The 13,980-nt window shown below is 43.5% G+C and overlaps 1 protein-coding gene across 2 annotated transcripts in view; it reads right to left on the bottom strand.

Moving 5' to 3' along the window:
- Positions 1–13,980, bottom strand: part of CS (citrate synthase) — a 31,782-nt gene that overhangs the window by 17,139 nt on the left and 663 nt on the right. The window contains exon 1 of one of the 2 annotated variants that reach the window (XM_019454774.2): positions 10,340–10,563. The exons of the other annotated variant lie outside the window; for it this stretch is intronic. Within the exon in view, the coding sequence (XP_019310319.1) occupies positions 10,340–10,381 (42 nt within the window). The 5' untranslated portion in view covers positions 10,382–10,563. Of the gene's footprint in view, positions 1–10,339; positions 10,564–13,980 lie in introns of those variants that run through there. 2 annotated transcript variants of the gene reach the window in all.

Genomic DNA, 13,980 nt, shown 5'->3' with positions numbered 1-13,980 from the left:
ATAATGGTAATTTTTCCACTTTCAAACCATCTTTAAGTTTCTATATGGCAGGCTCAGTCAGAAGAGCATGCGACTCTTATCTCGGGGTTGGGAGTTTGAGCCCCATGCTGGGTGTAGAGATTACTTAAAAATAAAATTTTTGGCTCTTTCAGTTGAGTGTCCAACTCCTGATTTCAGCTGAAGTCATGATCCCAGGTTGGTGGGATCGAGTCCCACATTGGGCTCTGTGCTGGGCGTGGAACTTGCTTAAGATTCTCTCCTTCCCTCTCTGTCCCTCCCCCATTCTATCTCTCAAACTAAAAATAAACAAACAAGCTTCTTTCTATCCAAGCTCTACAAAGAGTGAGTGTCCAGATCTTAAGATGAAAATGGAATTCTCCCAGGTTGGAGGTCTTTCTTCTAGGAACATGAACATAAAAGAAAACAGCCTTTTCCCCCTTGTGAGTGGGAACTGCTTCAATCAATGAGCTGCCCTCTTCTTTTACTTCAAGATAAAACAAACAAAAAACAACAAAAAAAGAGGAAATCACAAAGAAAAGGATGGAAGATCACCTAAAAGGGCTGTGAGAATGCAACATCATTTAAAAAGACTCAGCTGGGGGGCGCCTGGGTGGCTCGGCATCCGACTTGGGCTCAGGTCATGATCTCACGGTCCGTGAGTTCGAGCCCCGCGTCGGGCTCTGTGCTGACAGCTCAGAGCCTGGAGCCTGTTTCAGATTCTGTGTCTCCCTCTCTCTCTGACCCTCCCTTGTTGATGCTCTCTCTCTCTCTGTCTCAAAAATAAATAAACGTTAAAAAAAAAAAAAAGACTCAGCTGGGTCATCACTGCTGCTTTGCTAGTCGTTTTGCAGATCTATTTATATGAATGCTACTTTAAGAGCATGCATAGGAAAAGAAACTTATAACTAAACTATCACTCCACTTGCAACATCATCAAAGTCTTAATTTCCTTTGTGGTGAGTGTCTTTGCCATTTAATGTGAGGAGTCTCAGGAGTAACTTAGAGGGCTGATTTTAACTGTCCCTAATCTCTATCAGCAACACTTCTTGGCCAGATCTCTGATTTGCAAAGCAAAGTATATGGATAGCTTGGCTATGTAGTTATGGAATAAAGGTAGTATACTCTGTTTCTACTGTCCTTCTCTGCCACTTATTAGCTGTGTGACCCTAGCCAAGTCATTTAACCTTTCTGTGCCTCAGTTTCCTTATCAGTAAAATGGGAACAATAATAGTACCTATCTCAAAGGATTGCTGTGGGGATTAATTAAGTCAACATTTATAAAGCACTTGAAACCACTTCTGGCCTATGGCAAGTGCCTTGCATTTGTTATATAAATAAATACATAAAATTAAACATTTTGGCCATTTTCTCATGCCCTTCAGCATCAGGATTAGTCATATTTTTAGCTAACCCCGCAGCTTAAAGAAAACTAAAGAAATCAGAAGGATTTTAAAGGCAGCAATTCAGTGCTATAACCACTCAAAAAGCTAGATAGGAAAAATTCAAATTAGAACAATTTTACCTAATGATGCAGAAAACAAAGCACATGATTTGGAATTAGGAAAGAAAATCTGGGTTCTAGCCCCACCTACATTACTAAATTAACAGACATCCAAAGCAAAACAACTAACTGTAGTTGATCCTTGAACAACACAGGACTTAGGGATACAGATCCCCCATGCAGCTGAAAACCTGGGTATAACTTTCGGCTTCTGTAAGACTATACTACTAACAGCCTACTGTTGATTGGAACCCTTACTGATACATAGTCTGTTAATACCTATTTTGTATGTTATATATTTTACCTACTGTATTCTTACAAAAAAACTAAAGAAAATGTTACTACAAAATCATAAGGAAGAGATAACACATTTGCAGTACTGCACCGTAAAAATCCACATATAAATGGACCAGCACAGTTCAAACTGTGTTGCTCAAGGGTCAGCCGTATTGTTTCCCTTTCCTTCTCCATATTTAGGATAACACTCAAGCTACTTAGCTCAAAGTCTGAGTTAAGGCTCTAAGAAGGACATATATAAAGGTACTCAAAAGCCTTGCTATTTAAAATATGACTGCCTACGGGCACCTGGGTGGCTCAGTAGGTTAGGCATCTGAAAATTGGTTTCAGCTCAAATCATGATCTCACAGTTCATGAGTTCAAATCCCTGCATCAGGCATCAAGCTGTCAGCACAGGATTCTCTCTCTCTCCCTCTCTCTCTGCCCTTCCCCTGCTTGCGCATGTGCACTCTCTCTCAAAATAAATAAACGTTAAAATTTTTTTTTTAAATAAAACATGACTGCCTAGCCAGCAGCACTAGCATTACTTGGAGCTTGTGAGAAATGCAGACTCTTGGGCCTCACTTCAGACCTACTGCAACCAAATCTGATTCATATGAACAATAAAGTCTGAGATGTATACATGGCCTAAAGTGTTAAGCAAGAGAGCAAAAGGGTAGAATGTAGACTCTGGGATGTACAGTTATCACAATCAAGTTTTATTTTATTTTATTTAAAAAAAAAAATTTTTTTTTTAACATTTATTTATTTTTGAGACAGAGAGAGACAGAGCATGAACGGGGGAGGGTCAGAGAGAGAGGGAGACACAGAATCCGAAGCAGGCTCCAGGCTCTGAGCCATCAGCCCAGAGCCCGATGTGGGGCTCGAACTCATGGACCGCGAGATCGTGACCTGAGCTAAAGTCGGACGCTTAACCGACTGAGCCACCCAGGCGCCCCTACAATCAAGTTTTAAATCCAGGTTCTGTTATTATCATGCTGTGTTACCTTGGCTATATGGCCTAACTTTTCTAAGTCACAGTTTTCACATCTCTAAATTGGCAATAATAGAGCCAATTTCAAGGGAGAGGAGTAGACTGTATAAAATAATCCGCATGAAAGCATCCAGAACAGTGCTTTCTGCATAAGTGAGTTCAATAAACATGTGTTTCTTAGAAATGTGTTGGCCTATTACCTAACACCTCAAGTGTCACTACTCTCTCCCAGAGTTGGATTCCAGGAAAGAGGCAGTCAGGCCTGAGGAAGGGGTGAATGGATAATTCCCTCTACCTGTAGAATAGGAAATAAAGCCCTAATTTCCTTTTTAAGAACCTTAAAAACCTACTGATGAAGAGGGGAGGAGTCTCAAGAAGTTGAAACAAATTTAACTACCCAGCTGAAAAAATGACTAGAAAGGAGATGCTGAAGGACTGTCACACCCAAGGCTACACACCTCATTTCATCTACCACCTAGCTGCCAAAGAGACCAGCTCAATAGCTCTGTATAGTACATGCAGGCTATACTCACTGATGGGACAGGTTACAAACCTCTGAGTCATCCCTGAACTTTCACCTACCAGCTCCTCCCCTAAGTCCGGAGGTGTGGCAACTAGGCTTTTGACTTCTGGTAGCATGCCACGTGTAGAGTCACCCTACTGGAACAGCTGTCAGGTGAATCAGGGAGTCACCTCATTCAATAGGTCAGCTCCTTCATGGGGAGAGAGAGAGTGAGCTATTTCCAAAGACAAGGGCCTGGCTTAGATGTCTGACAGCCATGTTTCTCTACAGGGTGGGGTAGGGTGGGGGTATTACAATCACAAAGAGGTTTTTTTCAAACCTCAAAACACTGCCATCTCTTGCAAGAACTCTTCTACAGAGTTTGCTACTATTGATGGAAGTGAGCTGTGACTCTCAAATGTACTAGAACAGAAAAATATAACTAAAAGAACCTCTAGCTTAAAGGGCCAAGGGAGGAAAAGGACTAATAGTACATGCAGGAAATTCTGCCAAAGACTTGCCTACCATACTTAGGGTATTTCTGGAATAAGGTATGCGCAAAATCGCCAAAAAATCATCAGAAACTCCTGTATCCTCCCTCAAATTCTCAGAACAACAGAATCCTATTTTTTGTTTTTTGTAAGATTTTATTTTCAAGCGATCTCTACCTCCAATGTGGGGCTTGAACTCACAACCTCAAGATCAAGAGTCACATGCTCCAGGGGCATCTGGGTGGCTCAGTTGGTTAAGTCACTGACTCTTGATTTTGGGTCAGGTCATGATCTCACGGTTCATGAGATTGAGCCCACATGGGGTTCTGTGCTGACAGCACAAAGTCTGCTTGAGATTCTCTCTCTCCCCCACTTCTCTCTCACAAAAACAAATAAATATTATAATAAAATAGAGCTGCACACTCCACTGACTGAAGCCAGCCAGTGCCCTCAGAATCCTATTTGAATAAGCACTTAATAAAGTGGTTATTTCCCTCTTACTCACTCCTCTTAGCCTGTTATCATCATTGGTCCACACCTAGGACCTTTATTCCACAGGAGAAAAGCCAAATTTTCTTTGATCCTCCATCCTAGACACATTTAGACCATGTCTTACAACATATGCAAGAGCTCCAGCATTACAAGCTTGAGAGAGATGCTCTTGATTTTAATGGAGCCCTTGTCCTTCATCAGAAAAAAGATCAGAGCTCGGGGCACCTGTGTGACTCAGTCAGTTGAGCAACCAACTTCGGCTCAGGTCATGATCTCACAGTTTGTGAGTTTGAGCCCCCGCATCGGGCTCTGTGCTGACAGCTCAGAGCCTGGAGCCTGCTTCGGATTCTGTGTCTCCCTCTCTCTCTGCCCCTCCCCCTCTGTCTCTGTCTCAGAAATAAATAAACATTAAAAAAAAATAAAATAAAATAAAAAAAAATCAGAGCTTGCCAAGCCAGCAGAACGGGCTTAGCTGATGAAGCAAACATAATGCACTAATAACTGGTAGGAAAAATCTTGTGCTGCAAAGGCTTGCAATGCAGAAGGAACAACTTGCATTAAGGGAGAAAGAACACACATAGGACAAAGGCTCCTCTCTCCCCAGAACCAGGTCAGAGAACTAAAGCCATTTAACATCTGTTTCACAATGGTGATATTGGAAGTCGGCCTGCACTACTTGGTCAGGCCACTTAATAGCGTGAGCACAGTAATATTCAGATTTCATACTTTGACCTCCATACTCACAGGAGTTCCTTAATAATTCTACCTAATTGTCATTTTCTAACAGAGTCTTCCCTAAAGATTCACTCCAAGGAAGACCACGAAGGACAGGAATTCAACCTCAGAAAAGAATCAAGAGCCCTAATTTTGCTTTCAGTAGAAATCCTAACTGTTCTTTAACAAATATTTTCTAAACACCTACTTATTCTAAATACACTAAGTATATGCTAGTGAATAAAGTATATAGATAGGATCTGCCCTCCTCCTACTTTCTTGGGAACTAGAAACTGCTCTCACTTCCATTAGGAGTTCTTTTGTAGTTTCAGCACCTAACACTTTGGTCCAGAAATTTACAAGATACTTCTGAAAGCATTTGAAAAAAAAGCCTAGAAAGACAAATCTAGAGAAAGTAGCCTGAACGGACTATTGCCTAGAATAGTTATTTTTGAAGTCAAAATTTTGAAGTCAAAATTTTTTAAAATGTTTATTTATTTAATTTTTTTTTAATGTTTATTTATTTTTGAGACAGAGAGACAGAGCATGAACCGGGGAGGGGCAGAGAGAGAGGGAGATACAGAATCTGAAACAGGCTCCAGGCTCTGAGCTGTCAGCACAGAGCCTGACACGGGGCTCGAACTCACGGACTGCGAGATCATGACCTGAGCCCAAGTCGGACGCTTAACCGACTGAGCCACCCAGGCACCCCAAAATGTTTATTTATTTTTAAGAGGGGGGTGGAATGAGAATGAGCGGGGGAGGGGCAGAGAGAGAGGGAAACAGAGGATCTGAAATGAGCTCAGTGCTGACAGCAGGGAGCCTGATGCGGGGCTCAAACCCATGAACCCTGAGATCATGACCTGAGCTGAAGTCAGACTCAACTGACTGAGCCACCCAGGTGCCCTTGAAATTAATTTCCAAAATAATCACTAATTCCAAAAAAATAAAAAAGCCCAAATACACAAAGTTTCATATATACATTCAATAAAGTTGCAAACAAGAGACCTGTATGTGGCTTTACTCGCCCACCAGGTCAGTCAACAGAAGTGCTTGAAAAAATACAAGTTTCCAGATCCCATCCTACCTTTGCTGAATCAGAATCTGAAGACAGGACTAATGAATGTGCAATATGAACAAGCAACCCAGGTGATAATGCCCACTGTGAACTTACAGAACTTTTAAAATGGTAACACGTAAAAAGAAATACGTGTTACCAAAGAAATAAAAAGGAACCTAGGGGTGCCTAGCTGACTCATTTGGAGGAGCATGTGACTCCTGATCTCAGGGTCATGACTTTGAGCCCCACATTTGGTGCAGAAATCACTTAAATAAATAAACCTTAAAAAAACACACAGGGACCTAAAGAATTCGGGCAACTGAGGGAAAAACTGAAAGAGTCATATGTTAAGAAAGCTCTATTGCTAAGGCTGCCTCACTACTGTTTTAAATTTCACATCCTACTATATCACATAAAGCACTGAACTAGGTCAAAAATAATTACTATGTAGCTCTAGAGATCCACCACATCTGGCTTCCTGCCTTCTGCCCATCTGAACTAGGAATGCCAGCCTTCTCTTCTAATGATTTACTTCAGCAATGCTCACCTCACTTATTCTCCATATCCATGCACTCATCCATTATCAATCTAAAGGCCACTAGGAAGAACAAATGCAGTCATCCCACCATTAGCACACAATGAGGCTTTTTACTCTCCATTTTTCATCTTTAGCCCATCTAGTAAGCATCAAGGAACTGCCATCACACTTTGGGTAGTCTGAGATTTGGGCACTTGCCTTTAAAAGTTCTAGGCTATAGGAGTGCCTGGGTGGCTCCATCAGTTAAGCATCCAACTCTTGGTTTTGGCTCAGGTCATGATCTCATGGTTCATGAGATCGAGCCTCACATTGGGCTCTATGCTGACAGTGCAGAGCCTGCTTGGGAGTCTCTTCCTCTCTCCCTCGGGGCCCTCTCCCCTGCTCATTCTCTTTCTCTCTCTCTCTCTCTCTCTCTCTCACACACACACACACACACACACACACACACACACACACTCCCCTGCTCTTTCTCTCTCTCTCTCTCTCTCACACACACACACACACACACACAAATTTTTTTAAAAAGTTCTAGGCTGTAAGGGGCATCTGGTTGGCTCAGTTGGAAGAGCATACAACTCTTGATCTTGGGGTCGTGGGTTCAAGCCCCATGTTGGGTGTAGAGATTACTTAAATAAACTTAAAAAAATGTTTTTTAAAAACTAAAGTTCAGGGCTATAAGCCTAACTACCATTTCACAGAAAAAAACTTGATCTAGTTTTGTTGAACCCAATTTCAGACTAGGATTTATACTGGAGATGTTCAGTAGTATAGGTCTACTGTAAAGGAATCATGGGTTTCAATTTAAGTGTCTTGAAAAGGTCTAGAAATCATATAAAAACACTTTTGGCTTGATTTTCTCAAAGTTATCGAACACCCTAGCCTGGAGGAGCAATTCTCAACGGTACAAGATGTAACTGGGGTTTGTTGGGGTGCTTGGGTTGCTCGGTGGGTTAAGTGTCTGACTTCGGCTCAGGTCATGATCTCTTGGTTCGTCAGTTTGAGTCCTGCATCAAGCTCTCTGCTGTCAGTGGAAAGCCTGCTTCAGATCCTGTCTTCCACTTTCTGCCCCTCCTCCACTCATACTCACTTATTCTTAAAAATGAATAAACATTAAAAAAAAAAAAAAAAAGTAACTAGGGTTTGTTAAGTAACCCTAGGTTACTTGGTGTTAAAAGAGTCCAGAGATGAATTAGTGGCCATACTCTAATTTCCAGCCCAAATCCAGGCCTGGGTCACTTCTGAAAAGATAGTACCACAAAGAGAAGGCACCCAGAGCTAATACTAAGGCCGTTGCTTAGTATGAATTCATTTGGATAAATAAGTCAAAGAATCTCAAGGTTCTGAATTAGTCTATCTCTCCAACTCAGGTGTTCATTAAATTACCTGAAAGTGAGTACGGTAGAACAATACAATGACTGGCATTTATGTCACCTAACATAGTTAAAAAAATCTCTTCTCAGGGGCACCTGGGTGGCTCAGTAGGTTAAAAGTCCGACTCTTGGGGTGCCTCGCCTGGGTGGCTCAGTTGGTTAAGCGGCCGACTTCAGCTCAAGTCATGATCTCGTGGTTTGTGAGTTTGAGGCCTGCAGTTGAGCCTGCTTTGGATTCTCTGTCTCCTCTCTCTGTCCCTGTCCTGCTCACACTCTGTCTCTCTCTCTCTCTCAAAAATAAATAAACATTAAAAAAAATAATAAAATAAAAGTCCGACTCTTGATTTCAGCTCAGGTCATAATCTCGAGATTTGTGAGATCGAGCCCTGCACTAGGCTCCAGGCTGGGCTTGAAGCCTGCTTGGGATTCTGTCCCTCCCTCTCCCTCTGCCCTTCCCTAGCTTGTGCATGCTCTTGAATGCGCACGTGCTCTAAACAAAAAAACAAAACAAAACAAAAAACCCAACAACAACACCTCTTCTCAGAAAAGTGAAACTACATCTGACCTTGAGAATCCAAGTAGTAGGGGTCAGTTTTCTCAAATCAGAAAGTATTTATTTTTGCCCTTTAAAGCCTACCTTAATAGCAAAAGTAAAACTGAGTTCCAGTTAACTTGCAGGCTAAGCTGGAAAACTCAGGCAGGTGCTAGCAATGCTGACAAAATGAAAGGCTTCTTGGTATCCTGGTCATTCTGCTTAGATCTCAGGAAATTTCCACTCCTGTGTTTTTTGAGCTTTGCTAATTTTAAGAGTCAAGAGCCTTTAAATGGCTTCTAATTTACAGGTTTCTGGGATCCTCAGGTTCATCCCTAACAGGAAAGTAAACAAAACAATAATGATTCTACAATTATATAGTACTGTCATCCCAAAAAGCGTTCTGAGCTTCCCTAGAGGCTTAAAGGACAAAATAAATTCAAAAGGTAAATTCTAAAGGTTTTTCAAATTCGCTTAAGGGTTAGATTAACCGGTCTGGGTTAGCAACTCTGAAATGAGCTAATTATAGTGTCGTGTCCCCTATTCTGCCAAAACACTATCTAGAACTTGCTTCATTTCCCAAGAGACTTCCTTACCCTGTTCCCTGGCAGCAGAAGAAGCAACAGTCAAGTAAGACAAGTATCTCCCAAATGATCAGCCTCCACCTTGCTGTTGGGTACCTGGAAGAACCCCAGTGTAAATTCTACAGGCTTCACCTTATCTGTCAACCATGCAAGATAACACACAGCAAGTCAAAACCATTCTAAGACTTTCCTTTCCTTCAGGTGCTGGCAGGTTTAATCTGCAGAAGAGAAAGTATGAGTTCTTTGCAGAAGTCAAGGTCACTTGTGGGACTGTCCCTACTTGGATTAGAAGACTGGAACTACCCCCCCTCAACACAGCAGTTTCTCTACTTAAAGGGCTAAGCTACCCAGTGACAAAAGTACTGGCAATTTGAAGTTGAAAGTACCAAGCAATAATATTCATATAATACAAAGGCAACAAAATTCGAGTAAATTAGGGCCTCAAAGAATGACAGGAATCTCTCTCCTGGGTAGAGTAGACTTAAGAGCAATGGCTAAACCTGAGTGAGAGAGTAGTAAGATTGGTCATGTGACTTCAGCAGTACTATCTCCTGCCCAGTTATCTTCACTTACTGGCCTGCAGTTTGGAGGAACAATCTTTCTGGTTCTTTCTCCAATCATATATGATAATCATGCAGAAGGTTTTACAGAAGGGCTCCACCCCATTCAAGCTCCTCCTATATGAAAAGTGCAAGAGTCCCAAGGACAAAGAGGACCTGAGTTCCACTCCACCAGAGGAACTGCTAAAGCTTGGTCATTAAAAGCTTCAAAATTTGGGTTGGAGAAACAGAAAAAAAGGCAGTTTGGGAACTGACAAGGCCTTCCCTACAAAGCAGAAGCTGAAATCAGCCACCGCTCCAGCTCTGGTCCAGGGACAGTGGGCACATCTCTTCATCCCTGCCACTTCTACCCCATCACCCCCTCCTCCAAACAGGCCCTTTCCCTAACTCCAATAGAACACAACACCTATGTTCTCCACTGGCAGCTCCTTTGCCCAGAGCTCGTCCACGCTAGACATGCAGGGTGACAGCAGAGGCCGGGCTCTCCACCCGCCCAAGACCGCATGCCGGGGGCGGGCAGCTCTCTCTTCACCCCGAGGGGCAAAAGGCCAACGTAGCACATGGCCCTGAGTGCTCCACAGAAGGCTGGCGGCCAGCCAGGCGCAGGGCCCCTTTAAGGAGCGCTGGGGTGCGTATGGGTAGGGGAGGGAGACCCTGGCGCTGAAGGGCCTGCAGTCGTCTGAGCCCCACCCTTGGGCCGCGCGCTCCTTCCCTTAGTTGCTCACCTTGGCTCCAAAGAGCCGGGCGGCCGCAGTGAGTAAAGCCATGACGGGCGAACTCGGGGATCTGGTGGGGAGGGAAGGAGGGGACAGAGCTGCGGCAGGAACGGGAGCCGCCGCCGCTGCAGCAAAGGCCGCGCCGACGGGTGGACAAGGTTGAAAGGAGGTGGCTGAGGGAAAGGGTAGACAAACCGGCGGCGGCGCCCAGCCCGGGGTCCTCAGCGAGGCCCCGCCTACTGCCCGAACCCGCTCCCGCCCCTCTCAGGGGACTCGCCTCCGGATCGGCCATTGGTCCGGCGTGTGTGTGGGCGGGACCTGAGCCATAGACAGCAGTTGTTGCGGGCAGGATTGGACCGCCTGGGTTAGGCTAATTAAGGATGGGCGCGGGGGAGGGGGGGGGCGTGTAGGTGACTAAGTATGTGCCTGATAACTCAGTTAACTTCCTTCTTAGGCTTCCCTCTTGCCTTTAACACATTTGGGGTTACTTCTCAAGTTAATATGAGAGAAAAAGTCCCAAGAACTCCGACCTTGGAAGGTCCTCGGAAGCCAATCCTTTAATATACTATCACAGCTACTGATCATTGCCGGCACCTCCTACCCCACTGGCATACTTTCTTAAAGAATGTCTTTGGTCAATGACTTAATGGCCATAGAGGTGCCGTCATGTGGACAGAGGCTATGATGCCAGAGTTAGCTGCTTGATGATCATTTGAGGTCAGCAGAGGCCATAGTATTATAGATAGTAAAAGACCCCAATATATGGAGAGGGAAAGCAAAGGCAGGAGCCTGAATATATCCAGTGTATTTATGGGCTGCTGTCAGTTCTGCGTCTGGTGCCAGGAAATCCAAACCTTACAGATGCCCCCATAATATGAAGGCTTCCAAGGGTGCCAGGCTCAGTTGGTGAAGCATGCCACTCTTGATCTCAGGGTTATAGGTTCGAGCCCCACATTGGGTATAGACATTACTAACATAAATAAAATCTTAAAAAAAAAAAAAAAAAAAAAAAAGGAAGGCTTCCAGCACAGGCCAAAACCTCTGGGCCCTGGGCATTAGTCTCACTGCCATTCCAGTCACATAACCCCAGGCAGGCAGCCCACCCCACATCTAGCCATAAGATCAAAAGCTGCAGACTAGCCCCTCATCCAAAATTAGGCATTAAGCATCCTCCCTATTTGTCACATCACTTCCTTCACTCCATCACTCCCATAGAGCCTCTGGACCCCTTCTCCTACATGGCTGTCTTGTATACACTTATCCCATGCTTCCCAGAGACCATTAAATGAACCTCAGTACTAAATTGATCTTCTACATTGCTTTTCACTAACTCATCTAGGTAGACAAGACCTCAGGACCTTTCTACCTCCTAAACCCATCACTGTCATTGACCTAGGTGCAGAGGGAAAGTGACCCAAGGACCAGGACACCTAATCTACAAACCCCAAGCTCCAAATGAATAGTCCTTTTATCTCCTCACATAGCAATAACAAGGTTCAGAAGTCTCAGTACCATCAAACCAGGTTTAGATAGACCCACTTTATAAAGAAACTAGTTTATAGCTTGGACTTGGGGAAAGAGAAGGAGAAACCACCATTTTCTCTTCCCAATTTTCCTTGTACCTAGCTTCACAACTTACCAACCAACACTCCTCTGATTCGGAAATCAGATTGGTAGGTCTTAGGAAAGAACTACATGAAGAGAAGCAGCCAAGCAGTGCCCCAAAGGAACACTGACCTCAGCTACCTTCTCGGTGACTTCAAAGCTCCAATGATCAATATTTGCTCCCAATTTAGCATCTCACAGAGGATTTCCTCCTAACCCTAGAATAGTCTGGCCTGGTTTCTGCTCTCTGGTTAATTATCCACAGAGACTAACCAGAGGCCTGAACTCCAGTACCCCAAAATACAAGAGGCATTTTCAGGATGAGGCTACCAAAGAGTAATTATTGAGTGGCCATAAGGGTAACCTATCTTGGAGCTCTAGTCACTGGCGGGAGGGTGGGAAACAGCAAAGCTCTAAGCCTCTTGACACCATGTCCTGGAGCCTAGTGCTATGACTACTTTATGGACTTGTTTTGAAGTTGTTTAGTCCTGACATCCAGTCCTATAACGCCAGTGAGAAAGCCCAGGGATCAGGACTAAATGTGATCTCCCAGAAGCTAGCTTAGAATCTCTTTCTAAACGTGAATGGGACCTGGAGAGGAGATAAGAAAGTTAAGGGAGGATTGGCATGAATAAAGCAGCCAAATGAGCTTTAGGTCTAAATACAACTAAGTGCCTGAGAACTAGTGGGGCAGTGGAGAGAAGGCTGAGCACTGAGGTCATCTTGACCTTGGGAGGACCTCTTTAAAATGGACAGAGGTGATGGTGCCCCCTGGTGGCTAAGGGTAAGTGGGAAAATGCAGCCTAAGCTTCAACTGAAAAGGCCTGCATCAGTAGATCAAACTCCTGTATTTAATAGGTAACTAAAATTTATTGAATACTCATAATTTCCAGGTACTATCTAAATGTGGTACATGCACTATCTTAATTAATCCTCACAAAAACTCTAAAGGATGTAGGTAATGTTAGTATCTCTAACATTAGTTAGTATACAGAGGAGGAAACCAAGGTTAGATAAAGTATTCTGCTCAGGACCATAGCTTGTAATTGCCCAGAAGCTGTACCTTAACTACTAAGCTGTACTGTTTATATGGTGATGACTATGAATTATCAGCTGTAACTCAGGAAGGGGACTTCTGAATCACTGTTAATGGTCTTCTGGGCACATCAACTCAGTGTGTTCTGTATTTTAAATATTTTCTAAAATTAGGAATAATCTTACTCAACTATAAAATGTTTGTACATCCATACCTGAAATACATGATAAATTGGTGACCCTCCCAGAATATATAAAGGTAGGAGAGACAAACACTTAACACCTAAAATGACTGGTGGGGTAGAATGGGTTTCTTATTACAATCAGTCTGGAAAAATATAATCAGTCTGAAAGGAGGATATAATGCTTTTTCACTCCCTCCCCCCTGCCCAGTGCTTTTTCATTATTGATTATTAGAGTCAGAGGGCATGGTAGTTTTCAAGCAAAAGTACTAGTGTACACAGCCACCAGGAACTACATGGAGACTCCACTATAGGAATGAGATAGAAAGACCCATTGGCCTAGGGATAAGACAATTGCTAAGGTTGAAGTCTTGATTCCCTAAGACACAATCTCTTTGAACTTAGTTTCTTCATCTGTAAAAATGGGAGCAACATCTATTTCTTAGAATTGTAGAGATTAAGTAAGGTGTATGTGCTTGTTATAGGAGTATTCAACATAAACTAGTTCCTTTGCCCTGGCTATTCATCCCTGTCCTGTATTTAAAGGATTCTTGTCCTTGCTCTGAATCCTTTTTAACAGCATAAAAATTCTCTAAAATTTATTTTTTAATTTTTTTTGATGTTTATTTATTTTTGAGACAGAGACAGAGCATGAACGGGGGAGGGTCAGAGAGAGAGGGAGACACAGAATCTGAAGCAGGCTCCAGGCTCTGAGCTGTCAGCACAGAGCCCGACGCGGGGCTCGAACTCACGGACTGTGAGATCGTGACCTGAGCCGAAGTCAGACGCTTAACCGACTGAGCCACCCAGGAGCCCCTCTAAAATTTA

This window comes from Panthera pardus, unplaced genomic scaffold, assembly GCF_024362965.1.
Source record: "Panthera pardus isolate Hobbes unplaced genomic scaffold, ASM2436296v1 HiC_scaffold_6, whole genome shotgun sequence".
Taxonomy (NCBI): Eukaryota; Metazoa; Chordata; class Mammalia; order Carnivora; family Felidae; genus Panthera; species Panthera pardus.
This window is presented reverse-complemented; position numbering and strand designations above follow the sequence as displayed.